This window comes from Oryctolagus cuniculus, chromosome 5 (genome assembly GCF_051225735.1).
Source record: "Oryctolagus cuniculus isolate XC-2025 breed Fujian yellow rabbit chromosome 5, ASM5122573v1, whole genome shotgun sequence".
Lineage (NCBI taxonomy): Eukaryota > Metazoa > Chordata > Mammalia > Lagomorpha > Leporidae > Oryctolagus > Oryctolagus cuniculus.
In genome coordinates, this window is record NC_142871.1 from 24,607,178 (window position 1) to 24,627,416 (window position 20,239).

Here is a 20,239-nt window from a genome sequence, read left to right on the forward strand (position 1 = left end):
TCACCAGCACCACCACTATGAAATACTAATGGCACCATGCCAGTTCTTTGTTAAGAGCACTGCATGGCTCTCCGTTACCTACAAAATAAAACTTACATTTCCTGGAGTGGCAAGCAAGATCTTTCAGACTGTGGCTCAACCCATGTTTCTAGGTGTTTTCCCACCACTGCTTCCCATATACTTTTAGGTTCTGATCATCAGCCCTCCCTCCACATTCTTAACCCACAGCACAGTATGAGATCTAAAAATGCCCTCAACAGTGCTTTTGTACACAAGAGTTTTTGGGTGCCCTGCAGGTAAAATGGAATAGAAAAGGTCACCAGTTGGATTTCTATGTTGTCAGATTTGATCAGTTTTGAGCAGAGAAAAATCCTATTTCACATCCCTAGGCTACCCTGTGATTATGACTCTTGTCACAAAACACCTACCTTTTTTTTTTTTTTTTTTGCTACATAGGGGAATACATGAAATTGGGCTATAATCAAACTTTTGACAATGACTAGAAAAGCAAATCCAGAGAGATCCAAAGGCTTGAAACTAACAGTATCACTTCTTGTGGAGCAGGCCACACTAGCACTGTGCAGGCCCCAACAAAAGGAGCAGGAGCCTGGGGACGCTGATGACATAGGACAATACATGGTACCTTCAGGATCCTCATTCCACAAGCCACTGAAGGGTTCTTTTTCTTAGGTTCAGCTTTTCTAGGGGTTAAATAAAAACTTATCTAACTTAGTAATTATTTAGCTCTCTCCAAATTTGTTGGGCTTTGCACACCAAACATCCCACAATGTGCTAATCTTCAGATATTTGTTAGGTCCTGGATTCAAAGGACAAGTGTTGAGAAATCTTATGCAACATGCTTTCTCTTCCTACAGGTAATGTTTGTGGGATGAAGAAGGTAAATGAAGAATTTGGGTAAAAAAATGAGCAGTCAGGAGAATCGAAGAGACATTTGGTAGCAGACATTTGGGGTAGACACTTGATGCTTTGGTTAAGTAACCATGTGGGACACTCACATCTCATGTTAAAGTACCTGGGTTTGAGTGCTGGCTCCAGCCTCCTGGAGGCAGCAGGTGATGGCTCAAGTTGTTGGATCCCAACCACCAAAGTGGGAGTACCTGGATTGAATTCCAGGCTGCTGGCTTCTGCCTGGCCCAGCCCTGGCTGTTGCAGTCATTTGGGGAGTGAACCAGTAGATATAAGAATTCTGTGTGTATGTGTGTGTGTCTGTCTCTGTCTCTTGGCATTCAAATAAATGAAAAGTAATATACAAAAAAATTGTTAAGCATTTTTCTATAAAGTAACCTTCTTCAATTTCCAGAAACTAGCAAGGGCACCATAAGATTTTTTGTTTCATCTTTAGAGGCTTTCCATGCCTAAAATACTCTCATGGGCTTTTTAGCCAGATCCGAATGCCTTAAGGGCTGATTCTGAGGCCAGAGTGCTGTTTAGAACATCTGCCATTCTATGAGTCTGCTGCTGTATCCTGCTTCCCATGTTGGATCATTCTCTCCTTTTTAATTATATCTATTGTTATTAGCAGACACTTGGTCTTATTTATGTGATCCCTTTGACACTTATTCCTATCTTCCTATAAGCTTTCCAGACAATCCAGAAGCAACAGTTACTTCTTACACACAGCCCTCCAGTCCCCAATGTTCCCACCCCCAACTCATTATCCCACCCCTTTAATGTATTGCCAATGTAGGTTCAATGGAAATAACATGCTTTTCTTCCTCAAGTTTTATAAAAAATACCCATAATTCTGGGTCTGCTGATGATTTTTCCAACTTCTACCTATCCTTGATGCTAGTGATGAAGAACTTTTCCCAGGACTTGTCTTTTCTTTCTCACTAGCATTTGAAATGGTACAATGAACAATGAACTTTTTTTATTTTCTTTTCTTTGAGAGATAGAAGCTGAGACAGAGAGACAAAGAGAACTCCCATCTGCTGGTTCACTACCCAAGCCAAAGCTAAGTGCTAAGTACTCAATCCAGGTCTTTTACCATTACTTGAGCCATCAACTGCAGCCTCCCAGGGTCCATTAACAGAGAGCTAACATCAGGAGTGTACTTAGGACTTGAGGCCAGGTACTCTGATAGAGGATACAGACATCTTAAGCCAGCATCTTTACTGCTTGACCAAATGCCTGCCCCAATAAGTGAACCCTTTTAGTTCAGAGAGGAGCTCTCAGTCTTAAGAGTTTTGGTTTAACAGACTGCCCAGATTTAGTTTAAAAAATCTAAAATCCAAAAAACAAGTCTTCCACAGATTTCTTGCTCAATTCCATTAGAAAAGGGCATTTATAGCCTGTATAAATTAGGTATTTTATCTTCAGATTCACCTCTAAAATTTTATGGTTAGAGGTACTGAAAATGCAAATTAGAGTTTAGTTACCACTTAGTGGTTTGCATTCATTTTAAAACATGAGAAGTTCAGCTTTGGCTACTGAGAAGTTTGCCTGTGTGACAGAATGACAGCTTTGGCTTTAGGCTTTAACTTGGTGGAGCAATAAATAGATTCACTATGCCCTAAGGATCCTTAAGCTTTTTGTCCACCCTCTTTTCACGACTTTCCTGAGACTCAAATTTGAAGTTATCTATATTGTCTTCTTTTTAAAACTGTAATATACTTTTCTTAGTTTTCATACTGCTGAGAAGGGTTGAATGAAGAAAAAAGCTATTTTTAAGGTTGTGGATTCAGATAAGGATAACTATTTCCATAAAGAGGTCTTTTTTACAATTTAATCCTTAAAAGTTTACTCATCTTCCTATAAATTATAATTCCTCACAAATGTAAAATATTACTTTTCTGGGCTTCCCTTCTGGATATATGTAGATCTGTCAAATAATTCATTTCCCCTTTTTTAAAGAGATCTGCATTGTCATATCTTATACACTTGTGCTAAACAAGGAAAGAGGCTCTCTCAGGGGTGGGGCACATCTGGCCTGCAAAGTCCTATGAAGCCCACAAAAATCCTCTGGTCTCACCCTGCCAAGACAACCCCAGGCCAGACTCAAAATTTAATGAATCTATAGCAGGCTAATATTTAAGCTGATAGTTTTATATGATTTATAAATATCCAAATGGCCCTTGGCAGAAAAAAGTTTCCCCACCCTTATAAGCACCATAGCTCCTTGTTCTCCTGAGAGGCTAGACCGTAGACTGGCCAGGCTCTTAGTAAGCCCAGCACTGAGACAGGCTTTCCATCCTGGGAGTTATAGCAGCCCTTTGCAACTCCTTTTCATTTCTGTCCACGTAGCAAGTCAGTGGAGCATCCAGGAAAGACAGCATCAGACAGAAGCAGCCTTCATGTTCCTCTGGGCTAGACTCTCAGTTAATCTTTATTAAAGTTCTAACCATGGTTCCTGCCATGTCACATTTGGATAAGCCATCTAGAAGCCAAAAGTGTACTTTGCTTTATTGTAAATCCACACAAGGTAGAAATAACTCATGAAGGTACAGAATGACATCACTGCTTACAAATACCTAAGAGGGGACTTCAGAAAGTCCATGCAAAGTAGAATGAAAAGACGTTTCTTTTGGTGGAAAAAAGCTGAAATCCACACATAGTTTTTTTTTTTTTTTTTTTTTTTTTTGGACAGGCAGAGTTAGATAGTGAGAGAGAGCGAGAGAGAGAGACAGAGAGAAAGCTCTTCCTTCCGTTGGTTCATCCCCCAAATGGCTGTTACGGCCGGCGCTGCGCCGATCCGAAGCCAGGAGCCAGGTGCTTTTCCTGGTCTCCCATGCGGGTGCAGGGCCCAAGCACTTGGGCCATCCTCCATTGCCTTCCTGGGCCACAGCAGAGAGCTGGACTGGAAGAGGAGCAACCGGGACTAGAACCCAGTGTGCTGGCGCCTCAGGCAGAGGATTAGCCTAGTGAGCCGCGGCGCCGGCCCATGCATAGTCTTTTTTTTTTTTTTTTCATCTCTAGTTATATCTTTTATTGAATGACTATAAGTATGACAACAACAAGAAGAAAGGAAGCTACATATGTTGAATAAAGAAGGTCTTGCTTCAAACTACCTAAGATCTGCTTTTCTGTCTTTCTGTGAAATGTTTTGGAGAAAATATTTAGAATGAGCTTCAAGATCTGAATGGCCCCAAGGGTGAAGAAACTCATTGCCATTATTACCAAATAAAATGAGAAACACTATGCAGAATATTTGCATTATGATTGCCTCCAATCCTATAAAATACTTTTTGTATTCTATTTCCTAGAATATTCCACACTGCCAAGATTTCTCTAGATATTTTGCATGTCACATAGTTCATATTGTGTTTTTTTTTTTTTTACATTTGACATTATCCCAGTTAGCTTCAGAATGTGCTTTGATCAGGAATTTTATTCAAACAAATGAAACTCAATGAAATTATTTCCTAGAATTTGTTTCAATGACCATTTATTATTTACTAGGCAGTACACTATGTGCTTTTACCACATGCATAGTCTTAATATACATTTTCATGAATATTTTGGATCTCCCTTGTATGTACAGATATCAACATTTTTTTGCACCAAAATAATCTTATCTTTTAGTTCAATTTTCCACAAATTTTCTCAAGTATCCTCAAGTTGGTGCATGTGTGTGTGGATTAGATACCCCCACTCAACACAATCACATTAAGAAAATCTGAAAAGTAGAGAATAAGAAAATAGGGGGTGGTGTTGTAGCTTAGCAGGTTAAGCTGTTGTCTACAACACCAACTACCCAAGTGGCGTGAGAGCTCCACTTCCGATCCAGCTCCCTGCTAATGAGCCTGAGAGAACAGCAGAGGATGGACAAAGTAACTAGGCCCCTGCCACCCACATGGGAAACCCAGATCAGGCTCCTGGCTATTGACTCCTGGCTTCAGCTGGCCAAGCCCCAGCTTTTGCTGCCATTTGGGGAATGAACCAGCAGATGGAAGATCTCTCTTTCTGTCTCTCTCTTTCTCTCTGTAACTCTGCCTTTTAAATAAATTGAAAATCATAAGCATGATGTTTCTAAGTCTCAGGGCCAAAAATATTTCTCTATTGGAATTCAACTTTAATGATGTCATAGAAATTAATGGATGGGGCCAGTGCTGTGGCATAACAGGTAAAACTGCCACTTGCAATGCTGCTTTACTTCCAATCCAGCTCTCTGCTATGGCCTGCAAAAGCAGTAGAAGATGGCCCAAGTCCTTGGGCCCCTGCACCCACATGGGAGACCCGGAAGAAGCTTGTGGCTCCTGGCTTCGGATTGGCACAGCTCTGGCAGGCTGTTATGGCCATTTAAGGAGTGAACCAGCGGATGGAAGACCTCTCTCTCTCTCTTTCTGCCCCTCTTCTCTCTCTGTGTAACTCTTTTAAATAAATAAATTAATTTTTTATAAAAAAAAAGAACTCTAAAAGAAGAAATTAATGGAAAAACAACAGTGGATATTTGCCTTACCACCAAGATTTTAAGAATACTTAAGCAAGCAATATTTATTTTACTGTTGTGAATAATTTTTCCTTATCTTGAGAGATACTGTAAAGAGTATTAACCAATATCTTTTTGGAAAACTTTAAAAGTTTGCCCCCCTTTTTTTGGGGGGGAGGCAGAGTGGACAGTGAGGGAGAGAGACAGAGAGAGAGGTCTTCCTTTGCTGTTGGTTCACCTTCCAATGGCCGCCGCGGCTGGCGCACCGCGCTGATCCGAAGCCAGGAGCCAGGTGCTTCTCCTGGTCTCCCATGTGGGCACAGGGCCCAGGGACTTGGGCCGTCCTCCACTGCACTCCTGGACCACAGCAGAGAGCTGGCCTGGAAAAGGAGCAACCGGGACAGAATCCGGCGCCCCGACTGGGACTAGAACCCGGGGTGCCGGTGCTGTAGGAGGAGGATTAGCCTAGTGAGCCGTGGCGCCGGCCCAAAAGTTTGCCCTTAATATCGACTGTTACTGCCCCAAGATCATATATGTGCATCCATTAATATTTACTTATACAATGAAGATATTGACATACTATTTTGTGAAACACAACAAGTATTTTCTAAGTTCTAAATATTCTAGATGAGCAACTATAGAAAAATAGCAAACAGAATTTTGAAGGTCAAAAAATACTCCATCAGATATAAACATGTACTAACATGTATTCTTTAACATTTAAAAAAAACTATTTTCATTTATTTGAAAGGCAGAGACAGATGGAGGGAGACATTCCATTTTCTGATTCACTACTCAAATGCCCACAATAGTCAGGGCTGTGCCAGACGGAAGCCAGGAGGCAGGAACTTATTCTGGGTCTCCCACGTGTATGGCAAGGGCCCAAGTATTTGAGTCATCACCTACTTCCTCCCAGGGTGAGCAATAGCAGAAAGCTGGAATGCAGTGGAGTAGCCAGGACTCAAACCAGGATTCCTACGCAGGATGTGGGAATCCAAGTGCCTGGTCCCCAAATCCATTCTACTTAAACACTGTGACAAGGCAGGGACAGACACACAGCTCCTTAGAGCATAACCAAGAATTCCAAAATTGACTCACGTGTATAGTAAAAGAGAATTTCACAGCCAGAGGGAATTAAATGACATTGAGACAACCAAGGATTAAGTTAAGAAAAAGTAAAGTTACTTTATTCTTTTGAATCACATGGACAAATAAATGCCCAAAGGATGACAGATCTAAGTGTAAAGAAAAAAAAAAAGGCATTTATCAAAGTTGAAAATAACTGCTTTGGGGTAGGTATCTGGTATAGCAGTTAGGACACTTGGATACCATATTGGAGTAATTGGGCTTGATTCCCACCTCTAGCTCCCAGTTCCAGCTTCCTATTAAGGTAGACCCTAGTAATTGGGTCTTTGCCACCCAAGTGAGAAACTCAGATTGTGTTCCTGACTCCCAGCTCCTACTCTGTTTCAGCTGTCTATTGTGGGCAGCTGGGGAGGGAGCCAGCAGATGGTAGCTCTCTCTTCCTCTTTCTCTGCCTTTCAAATGCATAACATTTTAAAAAAATTAAAATGAAAAAATAATACTTCTATAATAATGGCCTCTCTCCATAAGATGCAAAACTACTAAATAAAAATTTTAAATCTAGATATATTTGAATATGCAAAAATTTAAACAAAAGACCACTATAAAATTAAAAGTTTAGCAACAGTTTGGAGAAAAATAATGTGACATGTAATAATGGATGATATCCACAATTTCTCTATAAATCCATATAAAAAGGACAAACAATCCAAAAGAAAACTGATCAAAGATTCTAGAATAGGCAAATCAAAGAAAAAAAATTTAAGTCAATTAGAAACAATGTAATGGAGTATTATTGTTGGTCCTTTAGAACGGCAGTATCTCAACATCTGTCCCTTCCACTCCCAGGCCCCAGGACTGATGAGGGTGAGTGAGTAGACCAGGCATGCCCATGAATGGCAGGTCTGTAAACTAATGCCCTTTTTGGGCAATTACAGTATGTAAACAATATATATCCACAGATCTGGCCAATCCATCGATGGTATTATCACAGAAATACTAACAATAATGCACACAGAAACATGCATAAAGAGAGTCAAGGCAGCACAGTTAATCATGAAAAACGGAAAAACTTCATAAAGATACATCTATAATATAATTGTTCAATATCTTAATGTTGAATTATCTATGAAATGCTATAGAGTCAAACAAATGAATGAAACATATTCTAATACAGATATTTTCTAGATGTTTTGTGAGAAGGTATACATAAATGCGTGTGTGTGTGTGTATGAAGGCACTTCAAGTTCATGGAAAATGAAACTCTAAGTTGTTTATTTTGGTGCAAAAAAATCCATACATAATGTTTTTACATAATGTTTTCATGAACTTTTTGAAGACTCCTTGTATATGTTTGTAAATGCAGAGAAAAATGTCTGGAAGGATCTACATCAAATCTTTACCACTGCTCACTTGTGAGAATGGAAATGAGATGGGGGAGGCATGAACGGGAGTTTCATTTTACTTATCGACTTTTGTATAATCTTTGAATGCTTTATTTGAATATGCTATTTTTGTACATAAAATACATGTATAGAAAAAATGCTCTCTACTTCTCCCTGTACCCCAATTTTATTATGCTTGTTCACAGAGTACAGAAGAGAGATTCTCTTTCAGTAGAAGTACTTGGTCCCCTTCCACCCATGGGGGAGGAGGATGAGGATGGAGTTGGGGCCATTTGGGGATGGTCCCAGTTGATGAAAGAGCTCTCTTAGTCTCTCCCCCTCTCTAACTCTGCATTTCAAGTAAATAAATAAATCTTAAAAAGAAATTCATTATTCTGAATCAGAGAATTAAAGAGAGAGAGGGAGAGTCAGAGAGAGAATGTATGTGTAATACAGAGAGAGCTCCCATCTGCTGGCTCACCCCCAGATGCCCACAATGGCCAGGGCTGAGCCAGGCTGAAGCTGGGAGCTGGGAACTCAATCCAAGTCTTCCCATGGGTGGCAGAAACCTAATTACTTGAGCTGTCACTGCAGTCTGCAATGGTCTGCAATAACAGAAAGCTGGAGTCAAGAGCCAGAGCTAGGAACTGAAACCAGGTACGCTGATAGAGAGAGAGAGGCACCTTAACTGCTAGGCTAAACTTCTGCCCCTATTAATTCAATTAAGAAACATCTGTGTTCAAATTGTTAGGCGCGCACCTGTTATACAAGAGAATTCAATACACTTGTGGGACAGAATAAACAAAACACCTGTGACCTGTGGGGTTCAATGACAGGATCACAAAGGTCCCTTCTGGTTTAAGTAATCTGCGAAACTGAAGGGTGCTGGGAGGAAAACTGATGGAGTCCCATGATCTTCTGTGGTATCAATAAAGACTGGATTCACATTCTAAGTTCCCTCTTCTGAAAATACAGTTTCTATCCTTAGCTCTGACTACTGTGAACCCAAAGTGACACACATGTGTCCACAATGACTCTTGCCAGAATCTGTTCTGGGCATACAACTTGAAGAGTGCATTCAAGAGTGAAATAAATGATGTTGATACTTGTCTTCTGGCCCAGAAAATGAATCTAAGAAAAGAACCAAATGCAGCCCTTTTGAATGACTCACATTTCCTTGAAAGAAATAAAAACAATTTAATTTTAGGAATTCTTATTCAGCATGATTAATCTTACAGATCCTAAAAGAGATATGAGTTCCTTATGAAATTCCAGAAATTAAGCATCTTTTCTAGTCATATCTTTAGTTTATTTAGATGTTTAATTATCTGAAAGGTGGAGCATCTGAAAGAAACTGGGGGGAGGGGTGTGGGATGGAGGAAGGGAGGGAGGGAGGGAGATCTTTCTTTTGCTGGTTCAATTCCCAAGTAGCCACAACAGCCAGGGCTGGGCTAGGCGGAAGCCAGGAGCAACAAACTCCATCCAGGTCTCCAACATGGGTGGCAGTAGTCCAAGCACTTTAGCCATTATACATTGCCTTCCGAGGTGCATTAGCAGGAAGCTGGATTGGAAGTGGGTTAAGCTGTCTCTTGTAACACCAGCTTCCCATATCACAATGCTGGCCACTAGTCATATTCTTTAAAACTGTCACATTTATTGTTAGCTTACCAATAAATGCATACAAGGGTGAATGTGAGAGAAGCAAAATGTTCATTAGATAGTTTTATGCTAAACCTTAATTGAAAAATCGTTCACTTGTGTTGGGCATTGCCTAAAATCTCCATTACAATATGGCGACTGGTGAATGTTTGAGGGGCGTGTCTGTGGCTGCTTCGGTTAAGGGTTAAGCTACGTAAGATCAGATCACTGGCAGGGATAGGTCCTCTTTAGTTCTGGACATGTGGACAGTGCGTGATCCCTATACTTTACTTAAGGTGCCCCTGTGCGTGGTCCACCCATGCCTGCGTGACCTTTTCGCTGATTGGCTCCCCTACTGCGCATGTCCTTCGTAAGCTTTATAAGCCTATATACTTCCTCAATAAAGCAGTTCCTGCTTCGACAAAACTCACGGGTGCTTGCTGTGGTGTGTTCTTCACCCGTCGACCTTACCCTTCCCGTTCGCCTTGTTGGGGAGTGTCTGTACTGGCCCCTGCTGGTCAGGGGCCAGCCTCAGGCTTGAGACCCCGACACACTTGCAATAAATGACATGACATAAAGATTTACCATCGTAATCATTTTCAATATGTCAAACTATATTTTGTCTACTCACCTTGTAAACTGTCGACTCTCTTCGTGAACTTCCATTTCTGTGCTTTTAAATTCATTTAGTTCTTTCCTTATTGCTGCCTGAAAAGGAAAATATAGATAAACAGGATTGTTATTTTGGTCATGTTTCCCCAATATATACAGCATGAATGAACAGACATTCTTTTAAGAAATGTTTCAGAGACAGAAAGGGATTCCTAATTTCCACCAGGCAATGGCATAATAAATATAATATACTACAAGTTGAGCACCCCTAATCCAAAAATCTGAAATGCTCCAAAATCCAAGCTTCTGAGTGCCGCCATCACACTACCAGTGGAAAATTCCACACCTGACCTAACGTGATGAGTCAGTCTAAATGCAAGTGAAGTACAAATATAGCATAAAATTACCCTCAGGATATAAGACTTCCTGAAACATAAATGAATGTCATGTGCTGACATGGGTACTATCCCCAATATATTTCATTATACATATGCAAAGATTACAAAGTTAGAAATCTGAAATACCTCTAGTCCCCACATTTCAGGTGAGGGATACTCAAAGGTGTAAAGCCAAATTAAAACCAGGATAGACATCCTCCAAGTGTCCTTGGCAGGAGGAGAGAAGGAGGCCTTTGTTGAACCCATCCTGGGGCCTGGTCTATGACTCACTCATAACATCCCCCACCCTCCCCGACCACAAGAAAGTGCAGGTTTTGAGATTTTCTGAGAAATAGTACCGTTGTCCTAGAAAAGCTCTGCATTTAGTGCCACCCACGACAACACGCCTTTGACTAACTGCCACAGAGCTACAGGGAAGTCAGTGACTGTTTATTCTTTAATATTGAAAGTTTAGACAAACAGAACTTAAAATTTCAAGCCAGCACTGAGAGCAACTCAAAGAAAATATTAACAGAACGCCATTACTATGTAAAGAACACACACTCTGTGCCGTGTAAATTTTGGTGTTCATAGGGCTGTGTCTGCCATTCAGACTCAAAAGCTGAGGAACACAGCAAAATGCTGTTAGTTATCTGTCAACAAATAGCGCCAGGATCACATGGGTTTTGGTTTTGATGTGTCGCATATTTTTATTTCCAATTTTTTCTAGATGTAAAAAAGGAAAAGTTACTAATTACACCCACCACACCTCTATGCAAAATGGACTCTTCAGGCAAAACACAGAATGACAATACAGAGCAACTTCGCTGAGAGAGATAAGAAAATGTACTCTGTGGATGGAAAATAATGAATTTTAGAAAAGGGAAAAGACAGAAGGAAGCCCTCAGGCCTCTCCCTGGCTCTCTCCTGCAGCTAAGCATCACTCTACAATCCAGAAGCCTTTCCCCGACATCCCTCTCAATGCTGTATTTAAATCCTGTGGCACAGATTCTTTTTGTTTTCCAAATATACACCTCAGCCCTTGCAGTTCCTATTATGGTCCCAGTTCCCAGGCCAGAATTCTTGCTACTGATGCCTGGAAGAGGAGATGTAACCAGAGAAATGTCTGCCGGTCTTAGCCTCTCGTGACCTGGCTGTACATCTTGTCCCATGCTTCAGACCAACAGTGAGGATGCTTTGCTTTGCTTACTGTAAAAACTGGTACCTAGGACCACAAGCTGCAATAGTAAAGATGTCCTATATCACCCACCAATAACCTCTATAATAAATTCTTCCCTAAAGGAGGAATTTTAAGAAATATCTTTAGTTATTTATTTTCACTTTATAAGAAAGGCTGAGATGGAAAGAGACAGAGACAGAGATCTTCCATTTGCTGGTTCACTTCTCAAATGCTGGGGCTAGGCCAGGACAGCCAGGATCCTGTAACTCAATCCACGTCTCCTAGGTGAGTGGCAGGGACCCAGGTACTTGATCTATCATTTCCTGCCTCCCAGGGTGTTCAGTAGCAGGAAGCTGGAATTCGAAGTGAAGTCAGGATTCAACTCAGTCTGATATGGGATACAAGTATCTCAAGCAACATCTTGACTGCTGTGCCAAATGCCCACCAAAAGGAGGTATTTTAATTGGAATAATGGCAGAGAATCCTGTCTCTATGTTCATTTTAAATTTCTTTTAGAAACATAAAGAGAAAGCAACAATAGTGCATTTGCAGGCAGAAGACATGGATTCCAGTCTTGGCTGTGCCCTCTGTGAGTCATGTTGCTCCCAAACCCCCATTTCCCATCCCCATTCCTCACAGTACCAGCAACTATGGGGGAGCATATTTGAAAATACTTTGTACACAGTAAAGTCATCAATAAGATGTTATTATTATGAGCCTTTGAAAAAACAGAATTTTACTTTGTGTTTGTAACTCACAATTCTTTCATCTGTATTGAGGGAGAATCTAGTGGAGTGCAGAAAGATAGTGTCGTTGACGGAGACTCAAACAAAAAAAAGACCAAGTCCTTATTTGCCATTATAAGTTGCAAGAATCTGGCAAAAAATCAATGAACACTTTCTGTGAGAATCCACTGAGACATGAAGTTACAAAACCATACAACTGCAAATATTTGCAAACTATGCAACAGATAAAGGGTTAATAACCAGAATCTACAAAGAGATCAAGAAACTCCACAAAAACAAAACCAACAACCCAATTAAGAGATGGGCCAAGGACCTCAATAGACATTTTTCAAAAGAGGAAATCCAAATGGCCAACAGGCACATGAAAAAATGTTCAAGGTCATTAGCAATCAGAGAAATGCAAATCAAAACCACAATGAGGTTCCACCTCACCCCGGTTAGAATGGCTCACATTCAGAAATCTACCAACAACAGATGCTGGCGAGGATGTGGGGAAAAAGGGACACTAACCCACTGTTGGTGGGAATGCAAACTGGTCAAGCCACTATGGAAGTCAGTCTGGAGATTCCTCAGAAACCTGAAGATAACCCTACCGTTCGACCCAGCCATCCCACTCCTTGGAATTTACCCAAAGGAATTTAAATTGGCAAACAAAAAAGCGGTCTGCAGCCTAATGTTTATTGCAGCACAATTCACAATAGCTAAGACCTGGAACCAACCTAAATGCCCATCAACGGTAGACTGGATAAAGAAATTATGGGATATGTACTCTTTAGAATACTATACCGCAGTAAGAAACAACGAAATCCAGTCATTTGCAACAAAATGGAGGAATCTGGAACACATCATGCTGAGTGAAATAAGCCAGTCCCAAAGGGACAAATACCATATGTTCTCCCTGATTGGTGACAACTGACTGAACACCAAAAAGGAAACCTGTTGAAGTGAAAGGGACACTATGGGAAACGGTGACTTGATCAGCATAGCCCTGACTGTTAATGAACAACTTAATACATTATCCCTCTTAGTAGTTTTTTTGTCTGTTCTACTTAATATGACTGGTTTAATTCTGTAATTAATACACAGTTATTCTTAAGTGTTGAAATTGAACTGAAATGTGATCCCTGTTAAACATAAGAGTAGGAATAAGAGAGGGAAGAGATATATAATTTGGGACATGCTCAAGCTGACTTGCCCCAAATGGTAGAGTTAGAAACATACCAGGGGACTCCAATTTAATCCCATCAAGGTGGCATGTACCAATGCCATCTCACTAGTCCAAGTGATCAATTTCAGTTCGCAATTGATCATAATGAAAGGACTAAGAGTCAAAGGGAGCACATAAGCAAGTCTAGTACCTGCTAACACTAACCGATAGAATAAATAAAGGGGAGAGTGATCCAACATGGGAAGTGAGATACTCAGCAGACTCATAGAATGGCAGATGCCCTAAATAGCACTCTGGCCTCAGAATCAGCCCTAAAGGCATTCAGATCTGGCTGAAAAGCCCATGAGAGTATTTCAGGCATGGAAAGCCAAGACACTCTGGCAAAAGATCTCTGTGAGTGAGATCTCAGTGGAAAGAACAGGTCTTCAAAGAAGGAGGTACCTTTCTCTGAAGGGAGGAGAGAACCTCCACTTTGACTATGACCTTGTCTAAACAAGATAAGAGTCGGAGAACTCAAGGGGCTTCCATAGCCTTGGAAACTCATGACTGGAGCATAGGGAGATTACTGATGCCATAGACAGGAGTGTCAATTGGTAAAGTCAACAACAGGAGTCACTGTGCACTTACTCCTCATGTAGGATCTCTGTCCTTAATGTGCTGTGCATTGAGATTTAATGCTATAACGAGTACTCAAATAATATATTTCACTTTGTGTTTCTATGGGGGTGCAAACTGTTGAAATCTTTACTTAATGTATACTAAACTGATCCTCTGTAAAAAAAAAAAAAAAAGAAAAGAAAAGAAAAGAAAAGAAACTATCAACTCCCAACTTGACTCTCACTGGGATTAAACATGACAATAGGTCTGATCTGATTTCATCATCATTAAAAAAAATCATCTATTATTTTTCACTTTATGTTTCTGTGTGGGAGCAAACTGTTGAAATCCTTACTTAATGTATACTAAGCTGATCTTCTGTATATTAAGATAATCGAAAATGAATCTTGATGTGAATGGAAGGGGAGAGGGAGTGGGAAAGGGGAGGGTTGTGGGTGGGAGGGACGGTATGGGGGGGAAGCCATAGTAATCCATTATTCGTACTTGGGAAACGTATATTCATTAAATAAAAGTTAAAAAAAAAAAAACACCATACAACTGCAAATTGTGTACTACACATCCTTTACATTAACTAAATTTTTACTTCTCTGATGACCATGCACATATGCACATATTTTTACCCACAGAGAGCCAGTTAAAGATTTGCAGGTCCAGCCCCAGTCTCCTTGGTACCTTGCCATTCCCTCAACAAGAGAGGCTGAAACTGGGTGAGTTGTGTGAAGTGCTCTGAACATCAGAGAGACGGTACCGTGCCAGCTGTGGGTACTCCTTACCTGGCACCTGGGAAACCAGCAGCTCTGCAAAAAGAAATGTAACTACTCTCGGGCAGCCATACTGTGGGAAACCTAGGTAGGAGGGAAGGTTCTAGAGGATGAGAGGTCGCATGGATAGGAAGAATGTAAGGCACAGACTCATTAGCAGTCAAGCAGACTTGGAAATGGATTCTCCAGGCCACCACCTCAGCCAATGCCATGTGGATTAGAAACACAGTGTAGAGCCAAGAGCTTCTGAAACTCCTAACTGGCAAAGTTGTGTGCAAAACAAATAGTTGCTTAAAGGCACTAGCTTTTGGAAGAGATGTGTTACAAAACAGTTGATAATCTGAATCCTACTGCAAGACTTCTGTGCTCCAGTTAATAAATGGGAAGCCTAGAGAAGTCATGCGACTGGCTGGCTATGAAATGAGCATTAAGTAACAAAGATGGATTACATCAAATTGAGAACCTTCTGCACTGCAAAAGAAACACTCCATTGGGCCGGCGCTGTGGTATAGCAGGTAAAGCCGCCGCCTGCAATGCCAGCATCCCATATGGGCACCAGTTTGAGTCCCAGCGTTTCCACTTCCGATCTGGCTCTCTGCTATGGCCTGGGAAAACAGTGGAAGATGGCCCACGTCCTTGGGTCCATGCATCCGCATGGGAGACCCGGAAGAAGCTCCTGGCTCCTGGCTTCAGACTGGTGCAGCTCCAGATGTTGTGGTCAACTGAGGAGTGAACCAGTGGATGGAAGACCTCTCTTTCTCTCTCTGCCTCTCCTTCTTTGTGTAACTCTTTCAAATAAATAAATAAATAAATCTTTAAAAGAGAACCTGCAAAGTGAAGAGGCAACCAACAGAATGGGAGAAATTATTTGTAAACTCTGCAACTGATAAAGGATTAATAACCAATATATATAAAGATATCAAGAAATTCCACACCAGCAAAACAAACAATGCAGTTAAGAAATGGTCAAAGAACTTAAACAGGCATTTTTCAAAAGAGGAATTCCAAATGGCCAACACACATGAAAAAATGCTCAGATCACTAGCCATCAGGGAAATGCAAATCAAAACCACAATGAAGTTTCACCTCACCCCAGTTAGAATGGCTCTCATATTGAAATCAACTAACAACAAATGCTGGTGAGGATGTGAGGAAAAAAATACTCTAATCCACTGTTGGTGAGAATGTAAACTGCTACAGCCACTGTGAAAGACAGTATGGAGATTCCTTAGAAATCTGAATATAGACCTACCATATGACCCAGCCATCTTACTCCAGGGAATTTACCCAAGGAAAATGAAATCAGCATATGAAAGACTTATCTGCACACCCATGTCTATTGCAGCTCAATTCACAGTAGCTAAGATATGGAATCAACCTAAATGTCCATCAACTGAAGACTGGATAAAGAAATTAACATATGTACATTATGGAATACTATATAGCAGTAAGAAAAAATCTGGTTGTTTGCAACAAAATGGATGAAACTGGAAAACATCATACTTAAAGAAATAAGTCAGTCCCAAAAAGACAAAGGCATATGTTCTCCCTGACCTGTGAGAGCTAACAGAGCACCTAAAAGGCAGTCTGTAGAAATGAAATTGACACTTCGAGAGCAATGACTTTGAACAGCCGCTGTCTCAACTGTTGAGGAACAGGGTTTTGTTTTTTTTTTTTTTTTTTTTTTTATACTATTTGTTAAATTCTTTACTTAGTATAGAGTTAATCATAAGTGTATAAAGTTAATTCAAAGCAGATCTTAGTGAAAAATAAGAACAGGAATAGGAGAGGGAGGAGAAAGAGGGGTGGGAGTGTGGTTGGGGGGGGTGGGAAAGGTGCGAAGAATCACCATGTTCCTAAAGTTGTAATTACGAAATGTATTAAGTTTGTATTCCTTAAATAAAAGGTTTCTGGGGGAAAAAAAAGGAACAAAGATAGGGTTCATACTGAGGTCTTCCTCCATCAAGTTCAACATCACATCCAATAAGATGAACCTCAGGGCCTATGTCATCTATATACTTGCCTCACATCTCCACATTGTGTGTGCTGGTTTTTATTTTAAAAATAACAAGTCAGTTATATGGATGATGTGGCCGCCAATGTGGTATGAAGTTATAGAGACCAGTTGTCTGAAAATATATGTCAGGGATATGCAGCTCTGGGTAAAGACATGTTCTAGAAAAGGTGGGCACAGGCGGTGAGATATGGGCCCAGATGGTGCTAGGATGGATCACCAACAGGAAGCTGTTTCCTAGGATCTGTTTAGACATTTAAAAGCAGAAGTGGCAGCATTTATTTTCAGTAGCTTCAGTTTTTCTAAAATGGTATATACAGTCCCAAAGTTAAAAAATATAAAACTCTCATTTTTAAAATAAATTACAGGGGCAGGCATTGTGGTGTAGCGGGTAAAGCCACCACCTACAGTGCTAGCATCCCATATGGGCACTAATTCAAGTCCTGGCAGCTCCACTTCCGATTCAGCTCTCCGCTATGGCCTGGGAAAGCAGTGGAAGATGGCCCAAGTCCCTGGGCTTCTGAACTCGCGTAGGAGATCCAGAAGAAGCTCCTGGTTCTTGGCTTCGGATTGGTCCAGCCCCGGGCATTGTGGCCATTTGGAGAATGAACCAGCAGATGGAAGACCTTTCTCTTTCTCTCTCTGCCTCTGTCTCTCTGTATCTCTGACGCTCAAATAAATAAATAAATCTTTTTTTTAAAATCACACATTTTTTAATCAACTAACTTACTGAAAAACATACATTGCTTTGAACCTGATAAAATCATTATGGAGTGTTTCATTTAAGGTTAAGAAAGCAATAGAAATTGGAAATGCCTACTATAATAATGAAGATTAGCATGTGCTATTCTCATTCTAAAAATGAAATATACACTAAGACTATTAATAGTTTTAGTATCTCTGGGCAATAAATACTATTTTATTATATTCATCTTTCAACACTTGAAGGAAACAAACAATTTTCTATTAGGTAAGAAACAGTATTTTTAGAAATTATTTTTTTAATTCTCTTTTTTAAAGATTTATTTATTTATTTGGAAGGCAGAGTTACACAGAGAGAGGAGAGGCAGAGGCAGAGACAGAGAGAGAGAGAGAGAGAGAGTTCTTCCATCCGCTGGTTCACTCCTCAGTTGGCTGCAAAGGCTCAAGCTGCGCCGATCTGAAGCCAGGAGCCAGGAGCTTCTTTCTGGTCTCCCATGAGGGTGCAGAGGCCCAAGGACTTGGGCCATCTTCTACTGCTTTCCCAGGCCATAGCAGAGAGCTGGATCGGAGGTGGAACAGCCGGGACTTGAACTGGTGCCTGTATGCTATGCCGGCACTGCAAGCGGCGGCTTTACCTGCTACACCACAGCACCAGCCACTTTTTATTAATTTTTTAAAAATTTTTATTTATTTATTTTTTGACAGGCAGAGTTACAGAGAGAGAGAGAGAGAGAGACAGAAAGGTCTTCCTTTTTCCGTTGGTTCACCCCCGAAGTGAGCCATGGCGCCGGCTTTTATTAATTTTTTTAAAAGGTTTATTTATTTATTTGAAAGTCGGAGTTACACAGAGAGAAGGAGGGGCAGACAGAGAGAGAGGTCTTCCATCCGCTGGTTTATTCCCCAACTGGCTGCAACGGCCGGTGCTGCGCCATTCCAAAGCCAGAAGCCAGAGGCTTCTTTTGGGTCTCCCACGCAGATGCATGCACCCAAGGACTTGGGCCATCTTCCACTACTTTCCCAGGCCATAGCAGAGGGCTGGATCGGAAGTGGAGCAGCTGGGACTTGCAAACTGGCACCCACATGCAATGCCGGCACTGTGGGCAGCCACTTTACCCACTACACCACAGCGCCAGCTCCTTTTTTAATTCTTAAAAAATGCCGTCCATAGGCCGGCGCCACGGCTCACTTGGCTAATCCTCCGCCTGTGGCGCCAGCACCCCGGGGTTCTGGTCCCGGTTGGACGCCGGATTCTGTCCCAGTTGCTCCTCTTCCAGTCCAGCTCTCTGCTGTGGCCCAGAAGGGCAGTGGAGGATGGCCCAAGTGCTTGGGCCCTGCACCCGCATGGGAGACCAGGAGGAAGCACCTGGCTCCTGGCTTCGGATCGACGCAGCGCCGGCTATAGTGGCCATTTTGGGGTTGAACCAACAGAAAGGAAGACCTTTCTCTCTATCTCTCTATCTCTCTCTCTCTCTCTCTGTCTAACTCTGCCTGTCAAAAAAAAAAAAAAAAAAAAAAAAAAAAAAAGCCATACATGGGGGCCAGAGTGTGATGGAGCAGATTAAGCCGCCGCCTGTGATGCCAGAATTCCATATGGGCACTGGTTCGAATTCTGGGCTGCTCCACTTTCAATCCAGTTCCCTGATAATGGCCTGAGAAAAGCAGCAGCAGATGGCCCTAGTACTTGGGCCTCTACTACCTACTGGAGAGACCTGGATGAAGCGCCTGGCTCCTGGCTTTGGGCTGGCTCAGCTCTGGCAGTTGAGGCCATCTGTGGAGTGAACCAGTGGATTAAAGATCTCTCTGTCTCTCTCCTTCTCTTTAACTCTGACTTCCAAATAAATAAATAAATCATTTTTTAGAATGCCATACATTTTTGTGCACTATAGTTGTTATCTTCTTTTCACAGTTTTGAATATTCTGATGTTTGCCAGTGAGCATGTGTCATTTGTATATATACAATATACCATACAAGGGTCCTTCAAAAAGGTCATGGAAAAATGGAATTAAAAGCTAAGTTTAGGGGCCGGGATTGTGACATAGAGGTTAAGCCTCCGCCTGCAATGCCAGCACCCCATATGGGCACCATTTTGAGACTCAGCTGCTCTACTTCCAATCCAGCTCTCTGCTAATGTACCTGGCTTCCCAGCAGAAGATGTTGCAAATGCTTGGGCTCCTGAACCCACGTGGGAGACTTGGAAGGAGTTCCGAGCTCCTAACTTTGGCCTGGCCTAGCCTCAGCAGTTGGGGCCATTTCAGGAGTGAATCAGAAGATTTTATCTCTCTTTTCTTCTTCCTCTCTCTGTAACTCAGCCTTTCAAATAAATGAAAATAAATCTTAAAAAAAGCTAAGTTTACTTTGGTACAAAAATAAATTTAAATCTTTGCATAGTTTTTCCATAATGTGCATATTCCATGAACTTTTTGAAGGATCAATCCCTACCCTCTTGATTCTCTGTTTCTTTCTTTAAAAAGTATACACAGTTAGGGTCTTGGCTGTGGCTTAGTGGGTTAAGCCTCTATCTTTGATGCCAGCATCCCATATGGACTCTGGTTTGAGTTCTGGCTC

The 20,239-nt window shown here is 41.4% G+C and overlaps 1 protein-coding gene across 19 annotated transcripts in view; it reads right to left on the reverse strand.

Annotated features, from left to right (window-relative positions):
* PHACTR2 (phosphatase and actin regulator 2) overlaps positions 1-20,239 on the reverse strand; it is a 324,330-nt gene that overhangs the window by 8,245 nt on the left and 295,846 nt on the right. For all 19 annotated transcript variants that reach the window (XM_051854253.3, XM_089333678.1, XM_089333675.1 and 16 more), the window contains one exon: positions 10,127-10,203. In XM_051854253.3, the coding sequence (XP_051710213.1) occupies positions 10,127-10,203 (77 nt within the window). The remainder of the gene's footprint in view (positions 1-10,126; positions 10,204-20,239) is intronic.